The 10,302-nt window shown below is 35.5% G+C and overlaps 1 protein-coding gene across 1 annotated transcript in view; it reads right to left on the minus strand.

Moving 5' to 3' along the window:
• Nucleotides 1-5,523: 5,523 nt before the first annotated feature.
• LOC115307005 (olfactory receptor 8K1) overlaps nt 5,524-10,302 on the minus strand; it is a 10,224-nt gene continuing 5,445 nt past the window's right edge. The window contains exon 2 of the mRNA XM_029957628.1: nt 5,524-5,528. Within this exon, the coding sequence (XP_029813488.1) occupies nt 5,524-5,528 (5 nt within the window). The remainder of the gene's footprint in view (nt 5,529-10,302) is intronic.

The raw sequence follows: 10,302 nt of genomic DNA on the forward strand, positions 1-10,302 counted from the left end.
GTAAGGGTTTGGAAACTCATCTGTTTGGAGAAGAAACGAAGAAGATTTATTTTATTAGGACTTTCAATAGATAGTAAGGGTAATTCCTTAGGTCAGATTTCCTAGAATATGTATTAATCTAACTCAGTTATTAAAATCAAAGGGCTAGTAGTAAATAAACTGCAACCATTTGGAGAAGAGAAAAAGCAAGTTTAGCAAATTAAATAGATGATCCAGATCCAGTATCAGTCATTATTTGAGGATTTAATTCTTAACAATCTTATTCAATTAAGAATATTTTATTAGCTTGCCAGGAATTTGAAGCCATGATTCCAATCATATATGTCTCTTGAGTTTGAAAAAGTCTTGAGAAATTGTATGCCATTAAATAATTTTATTTCTCCTTATGGTTTCCTAATCTGGGACTTGTTGCTTTATCAGAAAACTGGATGATTTTGGTCACTATTCTGCCCTATTTTCTTTGTCCTATTTTTCTATAACTTCTATTTGATGGACATTGAATTTGCAATTTCTACCATCCATGTCTATTAGTTGTTTATTCTCGTTTTCTGTTTTATTAACCCATGCAAAAATACCTGGAGATATTTCTTTTTTTTTAAGTTTGTTTGTTTGTTTGCTTTGCAGGGCTCAACTCACAAACTGTGAGATCATGACCTGAGCCACAATCAAGAGTTGGATGCTTGGGGTCCCTAGGTGGCTCAGTTGATTGAGAGTCCGACTTCGGGTCAGGTCATGATCTCATGGTTCGTGAGTTCAAGCCCCACATCAGGCTCTGTGCTGACAGCTCAGAGCCTGGAGCCTGCTTCAGATTCTGTACCTCCCTCTCTCTCTCTCTCTCTGACCCTCCACTGTTTGTGCTCTCTTTGTCTCTCAAAAAAAAAATAACATAAAAAAAAAAAGATTTGGATGTTTAACTAAGCCACCCAGGTGCTCTGTAAATATGTTTTTTTATTTTTTAGAGAACTCATTGTCTCTTCAGCTTTCAGAAAATAAGATCTTTAAAAATTACGAATATTTGGAAAACAACCCATACTGCTTTATTGGATACTATTTCCTTTTCCTCTTTACTCATAACTTTTTCTTCTTGCCTCACAAGTTATAAAGTTCCTTTATGCTTGTTTTCAGAAAGTATTTTTAATGTATAGAATATTAGGACCTTATTTTTTAAATGTAATATATCTGGCCTTCAGTTTTAGGTGATCTTTTCTTTGATCTATTTTCCTATTTCTCTTATATTTCATTACTGCAATGATGATAAACATCCTTACATTATAGAACCTCTATATGATAATTTTATTGCATATATTTGGCAAAGGATCAGCATGCTATTCTAATATGACTAAATATTTTCCTAGAATTGTTTATTTCAAGGATAGTTATCTGTTTATAACTAAGCCAGTTAGAATCCCTTCCCAATTACAACTGATAGTTCCACTGGTGTGCACCTGTCCAAGAGTACTCTGAGTGTCTTTTATCTGAAGACCTGGTGTTACATTCTAAAGAATCAAGACAATATCATTATATAACATAACAGCCACCATTTTGTAGAAGTTTAAGTATGCTTGCACATGCCCACACAAAAATGATGTTGATGATAATAATAATAAAGTCAGCAGGAGGAAATGTTTGGATATGATCAATCTATGATATGTTGTGCTGAGTTCACTGATGTAACTCCGAACTCATCAAATCGTACCCATCAAACACATATACAAGCTTTTTGTATATCAATGATATCTCAATAAAGTGGTTAAAAAAAAGACTATAGGTCTATAGGTCATAAATGCCTGAACTATTAAAGCTCAAGTTGTTGATATTTTCTCTCCTAAAGTAGAATGGAATAGAGAACCATTCTGCAGTGAGAAAAAAAGGATGAAGCAATAATATAGGAAGAATCAGAGAAGCAAGACCAAAATAACTTCCAAAATTGCAGAGTATTTGTTACATCATAATTCTTTTCTCGGTTTCTTGGAGTCATTTTTCTATTTGAGAGAGAGAGAGAGAGAGAGTAAAAGAGGAGAGAGAGAGACTGTGATCTGGGAAGGGGCAGAGAGAGAATGAGACAGAATCTGAAGCAAACTCCAGGCTCTGAGCTATCAGCACAGAGGCCAGTGTGGGCCTTGAACTCATAGACTGTGAGATCATGACCTGAGCTGAAGTCAGGCACTCAACCAACTGACCCACTCAGGCACCCCTAGCCATCTTATTTATTTACCAAGTATTTGTTGATTTTCTACTTGTACAAGGGAATGTTCAATCTTCAGATAAATTACTGTCCCTCAGCTCATGAGCCTTATAGTCCAATAATAAAGAAGAGAAAAAATGCTGATAATGAAACTTAGAAATGAGATAATTGTAGGTCATAATAAGCACAATAAGTAAATTGAATGAAAAAATACATTATAATTACCTGGGATAATGACATTAAGTAGAAGGCCTTTCTGAGAGAGTGACCTTTGAACTGAAACATAAAGCATTGGAAGGAACCAACTATTTCATAAATCATAGGTAGAACATTCCAGGATTTAAGGCAGGCATGTATTTCTTAAAGATACTGCTCAGGAGTAGAAAATAACTTAGTTTTACTTTGTTTTTATTTATTTATTTTTTTGATGTACTTAGAAGAGAGGTTGAGAGAGCATGAGTCAGGGAGACGGACAGAGGGAGAAAGAATCCTAAGCAGGCTCCGTGCTAACTATGGAGCCCATGTGGGGCTTGAACCCATGCCTCTGGGGTCATGACCTGAGCTAAAACAAAGAGTCAGGTGCTCAACAGACTGAGCCACTTAAGTGCCCCGGTTTTTTGTTCATTTTTAAAAGGGAACTTGGGGGGCACCTGGGTAGCTCAGTTAGTTATGTGTCTGACTTCGGCTCAGGTCATGGTCTTGTGGTTCATGAGTATGAGCCCTTTGTTGGGCTTTGTGTTGACAGATCAGACCCTCTCTTCCCCTTCCCTGCTCATGGTCTCTCTGTCTCTCTCAAAAATAAATGAATATTTAAAAAGTAAAAATAAAAAATAAAAGCAAACTTGGGCATCTGGGGGCCTCAGTAGGTTAAGCGTTCAACTCGACTTCAGCTCAGGTCATGATCTCACAGTTTGTGCACTGCATGGGGCTCTGAGCTGACAGCAGAGAGCCTGCTTGGAATTCTCTCTCCTTCCCTCCTTGTCCCTCCCCCTCAATAAATAAATAAATATTTTAAAAATGAAAAAATAAAGAAGTTTTAAGGTAGATGAATCACATGATCAACTTTAAATTTTAAAATGAGAAATGCTACTGACATAAAGAGAACAAGTTATGGGCTTGGAGTGGGGTGCACATAAATAAAAATTTATAAAAAGAGTCAAACAGTTGTTATAAGCCTCCTAGAGATAATACTGTTGACTAGGGTTCAAGTGGAGAAGCTGGTGGTAGAGGGAATTTAACAGCTGGTAGCAGAAACAAGATGGCATCTTCTATATGAGAGAGAGATGAGGGAATAACAGTTGGGGCCAGATCAGGAAAGACTTTGAAATTTTTTAAATATTTTTTTTGCTATAGGATCAAGAGCCATGACATTTTTGGATATTAGAGAATGTGGTTTAACATGGAGAGATTGCAGTGGTAGTTTGAAAATAGTAAGCTTTACAGGCTTATAAGACATTTAAATAATAATTCATGCAAGCTAATGTTTAAGTCTGGAGCACAGTAGTGTGGTTGGTCTTATAGATACTTAAGATAGCCATTTTTTCATCTAATTCAAGATTTTAAAAAAAAATTGTAAAACAAACAAACAAACAAACAAACAAAAAAACCAAAACCGTGACTTCTAATATGTTCCTCAGTCTTCATCCTTTTCCACTCAGGGACAACCCTCTGTTTCGAGATTCTAGCTTTCCTTCTATCCCCAAACACTATGCTCTAAGATCTTGCTGTTGTGCCCCTGCCTTCATGTCTCTTTATGACCTTGTCTTCTCTGTTTACAACTTATAATATTTTGTTCACAGCTTCCTGGCTCTTCATTGTCTCCCTTGGAAAACACATCAACTCTAAGCAAAAAAGAATGTTTCTAAATTACATCAGCTCTTCTAATTTCTGCTAGAATCTGATGGGTTGCTGGTTATATGCTTTACATTAAAAAGCAATAATACACTTTAAAAATTAACCATTTTAAATGACAAACATCCTATTCCTCCTCCAATTTTCTCTTTCCAAACTCCATATGCATTACTGGCCAATTCCCATAAATACTTTCCCATCCTAAGCATCCTCCTCTTCTAGGTCACGCTTTCATTATCGCTGTCATTGACTATTGCATCCTTCTTGCTTTCCATATCATAATTCTTTCAGGTTAGCTGGTAGAAAAATGGCAGCCATTAAAGCTTTTTGAGTAATTAGGGTATATAATCTGAGCCTTTAAAAAAACAATTGAAAGATGCTTTAACTTCATATCAGTGCATTCCACAATCAGGGCTATACCAATTTTCTGGTCATACTATCCTATTAGACCCACTGTGAACATAATTTTTATCTCTGGCTGTGTGTGTCCTCTGATGGAGCCTCCTGAGATGACTCCCTTCTTTGTGTGTGAGAGGTGACATGTTATCTGAAGGACATTTGTTCGTCCTTTGTAGCAGGGGACCCCACAAGATCAGGAAGGAGAAATGAAAGTAGTGTGAAGTGAAGCTAACAAACGTGAATTTTGAAGTATTTAAGAATGTCATTTCTGGTCATACTCTAGGCATTTTCAATCTTCCTTTGAATACTTATGAGTAACATGGAGGGTAAAAGGTGAATTCTCATTAAGTTAATGCCCATGTTTTATGGGTAATGAGTAATAATAATAACCTTAAAGAGTATATATGGAAATAGTTTCTATGTACTTAGAATCTTCTTTTACTATAAAATTATGAGACTGAATATTTTTAAAAGTAAATAGAGGGTTTGTTTTATAAAACCAGGGATCTTGGAGCTTGTAGCTTCTTAAAGTTTCACTTCTACTTATGCAGTGTTTCTCCTCAAATAGAAGTCTTTCTTTATGAGTGAGATCTTCTCAACTAAAATATTGGCAGATTTATTTTACTATAAAATAGTATATCTGTATATTATCATATTCATTGGAAATTTTCTCAAGAAAAGTGTGATTTTATATTCTCAAAAAGGAGTACCATTTGGAATTTTTTTCCTCACAGATTGTCAAGTGAAACATGCAGTTTTCATGTTAGCTAATATTGAAGAAATAAACTCTGATATAAATAAACTCAATGAGCAAAAATCATTGTTTCAGTAGTGATATAATTTATTTTAGTACACAACACATAACAACACCAATCCTGATTGGAAACATAAGTAGCTGAATTATATTTAACAACACATATTCTCCCAAAGGCTAGAACTCCAGGAAACAGATTCCTTTAAGTATTCTCTTACTGGATTTTTCATAGTGTAGTGTTGAGTGCCTTTCAAAATGAAAAAGAAGCAGCTCGGTTTGAGGTGTAGTTTTGGATCTTTCAAAAGCTATTATACAAAAATAAGGTAAATATTTTCTACCCACCTCTAATGGAGACTCTGCTTCAGGCTCTTGGTGACAATCTCTAAGTGGAGTTCAATAAAATACCTAACTCTGAAGCACAGGTGATTCTAGAACCCACAAATTGACTTTCATATCCTTGGGAAAGATGCCATATGGGAATGACTCCTGAACAAGACCTCCCCATGAGAATTCAACCAGAAGTCCCTTGAGTGTTGTGATTGGCACTATGAACCTACATTAATGAAGTGAGTTCAGTTCCCTGACATCTTAGGGACACAAGGTTTAAAGCGTATGTGTCAAAGCAACTCATTTGCATTCAGTGATTCATTATCGCAAAAATGCAACATTAAAGAGGTAGAAACCAATGGCCTAGCAGTAAAGTTAGAACAAACTCTATCTATAAATAGTATTTTTATTATGCCACTTTTTCTTTTTTCCCTTCACTTTTGCGTCAAATAATACAATTAAGCATTATTTCAGGGAATGAGATGAAGTAGATCTTAAAAGGAGAATGTCATCTAAAAACATTCCTCAGGTAGTAAGATTAATATTTTAATCTCTTCTTGATTGCACTTCTGGCGAGGAAAGGTAGAACATAACTGCTAGGGAAGACTCAAATACAGTATTTAAAAAGGAAGCCTCTTGGTCATATCCATAAATTTCCTGTCACCTACATGAATGTTTTAAGCAGAGAATATTATATATGTCAATCATAGATATAAGAACTATACATCCATATTTATATGTGCAGTGAATAATAAGATTATGTAGAAGGGAAACTGTCCTGTAAAAACACATACACAAAAAAACCCGGATTCACATTAAATACATCAGGAAGGTTACCTGCTGGTAGTGGTAGAGGGAACTGAATAAAGAAATAAAGGTGAAAGATGTAGTTTGCTAGGGCTGCATAACAAAATACCACAGACTGAGTGGTTTTAACAACAGAAATATATCTTCTCAATTATGGAGCCTACAAAGCCAACATCAGAGGCTTGGCAGGTTTGGTTACTTCTGAGGAGTCTCTTGGCTTATAAATGACCACCTTTCTGCTATATCTTCACCCTGTTGGTTCTAGGTTCATGTCTAGTGTCTCTCTGGGTGTCCTACTCTCCTCTTCTTAAAAGGACACCAGTCATTTTTAAGAAGCCATTTTTAAACAAGTTATCTCCTTAAAGATTCTACTTCCAACTACAGTCACATTTTGAAATACTGAGGGGTAAGGCTTCAACGTATGATTTTGGTGTGACACAATTCAGATCATAACAAATTGGAATGAAAACTAATTAAGAAAAGAGAGAGCCTTTGCCTGGTCCCGTGATGATAAAGTGTCATGAACCGAGAAATATAGTCATTATAAACATTTTCCTTAGGTCCAAAAACTGTTGAAAACATACATATGTTCAGGAGGTAGAAAACTTGCTTCTGGAAATCTTCTTTGCAAAGTAATACAAGTTATTTAAATATATAAACTCTTCATCAGTATATTATCACTATGGCAAAATAGTAGAAGTTAAAAAGTTTAGAAATGTATTAAGTAAATTACACACATACATATTTAACACAATTTTATATGTCCCTTAGAACTTTGTATTTATTATATAGAAATTGAAAAACTTCTTTATCCATTCATCAATCGATGGACACTTAGGCTCTTTGTATAATTTGGCGATTGTTGATAAAGCTTCTATAAACTTTGGGATCCATGTGTCCCTCAGAATCAGTATTTTTGTACCCTTTCTGTAAATACTTAGTAGTGCAATTGTTGGATTATGGGGTAGTCTTTTTTATTTTAAAATGTTTTATTTACTTTGAGAAAGAGAGAGAGTGTGAGCAGGAGAGGGGCAGAGAGAGAGTGGGAAAGGAAGAATCCCATGCAGGTTCCATGCTCACAGAGGAGCCTCATTACACTAAGATCATGAGCTGAGCTGAAATTGTTGAAATCAAGGGTTGGAGGCTAACCAACTGAGCCACACAGGTGCCTGCCAATAATTCTATTTTTAACTTTTTGAGGAAACTCCATACTGTTTTCCAGAGTGGCTGCACCAGTTTGCATTCCCAGCAACAGTGCAAGAGAGTTTCCCTTTCTTCACACCTTCGTCAATCCCTGTTGTTTCTTATGTTGTTAATTATAGTCATTATGAGAGGTGTGAGGTGATAGGTCATTGTGGTTTTGATTTGTATTTCCTTGATGATGAGTGATATTGAGCATCTTTTCATGAGTCTGTTAGCCATTTGTATATTTTCTTTGCAAAAATGTCTATTCATATCTTCTGACCAAGTCTTAACTTTATTATTTGTTTTTGGGGTGTTGAGTTTGACAAGTTCTTTATAGATTTTGGATACTAACCCCTTGTGAGATATGCAATCTGCAAATATCTTCTCTCACTTTGTAAGTTGCCTTTTAGTTTGTTTGATTCCTTCATTTTGCAGAAGATTTTAATCTTGATGAAGTCTCAATCATTCATTTTTGCCTTGGTTTCCCTTGCTTTTGGAGAAATGTCTAGTAAGAAGTTGCTACAGCAACATCAAGGAGATTTCTGCCTATGTTTTTCTGTAATATTTTTATGGTTTCTCCTCTCACATTTAGGTGTTTCATCCATTTTGAATTTATTTTTGTGTATGTTATAAAAAAGTTTCATTTTTTTCCATGTTGCTCTCCAGTTTTCCCAACAACATTTGTTGAAGAGACTGTCTTTTCCCCAATGGGGGAAGTCAGAGAGAGAGGGAGACACAGAATCAGAAGCAGACTCCAGGCTCCGAGCTGTCAATACAGAGCCTGACATGGGGCTCAAACCCACGAACTGTGAGATCATGACCTGAGCTGAAGTTGGCCGCTTAACCGACTGAGCCACCCAGGCACCCCTCCAATGGATAGTCTTTCCTCTTTTGTTAAATATTAACTGACCATATAGTTGCAGGTCCATTTCTGGGTTTTCTATTTCTACTCTATCTTTGTGTCTGTTTTTGTGTCAGCACCTTGCTGTTTTGATGACCACAGACTTGCAGTATAGCTTGAAGTCCTAAGTCCAGAATTGTGATATCTCCAGCTTTGTTTTCCTTTTTTAAGATTGCTTTGGCTATTCAGGGTCTTTTGTGGTTCTATACACATTTAAGATTGCTCTGGCTCTGTGAAAAATACTGACAGTATTTTGATAGGGATTGCATGCATTGTGTAGATTTCTCTGGGTAGTAGACATTTTAACAATAAAGAAGTTGTGATATATATACACAATGGAATATTAATCACCCATCCACAAGAATGAAGTTTTGCCATTTGCAATGATGTGGATGGACCTAGAATATATTATGCTAAGCCAAATAAATTAGTCAGAGAAAGACAAATACTATACTATTCCACTCATATGTGGCATTTAAGAAGTGAAATAGATGAACTCAGGGGGGAAAAGAGAAGGAGAGGCAAACCATAAAACAGACTCTTCAATATAGAAAACCAACAGGGTTGCTGGAGGGGGAGGTTGGCGGAGGGGATGGGTTGGATGAGTGATGGGTATTAAGGAGGGTACTTGTTGTGATGAACACTGGGTGTTGTATGTAAGTAATGAATCACTAAACTCTACCTCCTGAAACTAGTGTAACCCTATATGTCAACAACCTGGAAAAATAAAAACTTTAAAGAAGGTGTAAGAACAACTTTTGTTTTCCATTTTTCTCCTTCTGGTTTTTTTCTTTGTTTTTACTTTGTTGAGTACTTTTGGACTATAGAAATGCTTTTAGAAATTTTTAAATATCCATTTACATATATATTGGTTGCTCTGGGGATTACAATGTATATCACTAATTTTTCACATTTTATTCAGTGTTAATATTCCATTACTTTAAAATGTAGAAACTCTGCAAATGTACAGGCCTATTTAGCACTTCCCACTGTATGTAAACATAAAATGCATGTGTCCTTTTTGCCTTATACAGCTCAATTGCTCAAGCAGAAAAAAATCAATGCAAGGTCATTTTTGAAAATTCTTAATTTTGTTTAAAGGAATAAAATAGAAACTAATAAGAAATTATGAATGGAATAATATAAATAAGAATTACAACTTAAAAAAAGCAAAACAAACCAAAGCTTCTGAGAAACAAACTAAAAATAATTTTGAAAAGGCAATATTAAAGCCATATGGAGGTTCCTCTAAATGTTAAAACTGAATTATCCTACAATTTAGTGACTGCAAAATTAGGCATTCACATAAAGGATACAAAAATACAATTCAAAGGGACACATTCAAGGCATTATCAACAATAGTCAAATTATGGAAAGAGTCCAAGTGTCCATCAACTGATGACTGGCTAAAGAAGATGTAGTATGTATATATTTATACACACACACATCACATGTATATATATATATATATATATATAATGGAATATTACTTAGATCTTGCCACTTGCACAGATATGTATAGAGCTAGAGAATATTATGCTAAGCAAAATAAGTCAGAGAAAGACAAATATCATATGATTGCACTCATATATGGAATTTTAGAAATAAAACAAATGAATATGGGGGAAGGCAGAGAGAGGCAAGCCAAGAAACAGACTTTTTAAAAAAATACTTTATTGTCAAATTGGTTTCCATACAACACACAGTGCTCTTCCCCACAAGTGCCCTCCTCCATCGCCACCACCTCTTTCCCCCCCTCCCCCTTTCCCTTCAACCCTCAGTTCATTTTCAGCATTCAATAGTCTTTCAAGTTTTGCATCCCTCTCTCTCCCCAACTCTCTTTTCCTCTTCCCCTCCCCCTGGTCCTCCATTAGGTCTCTCCTGTTTTCCTGT

Source organism: Suricata suricatta, chromosome 11, assembly GCF_006229205.1.
Source record: "Suricata suricatta isolate VVHF042 chromosome 11, meerkat_22Aug2017_6uvM2_HiC, whole genome shotgun sequence".
In the NCBI taxonomy this organism is placed as follows: domain Eukaryota; kingdom Metazoa; phylum Chordata; class Mammalia; order Carnivora; family Herpestidae; genus Suricata; species Suricata suricatta.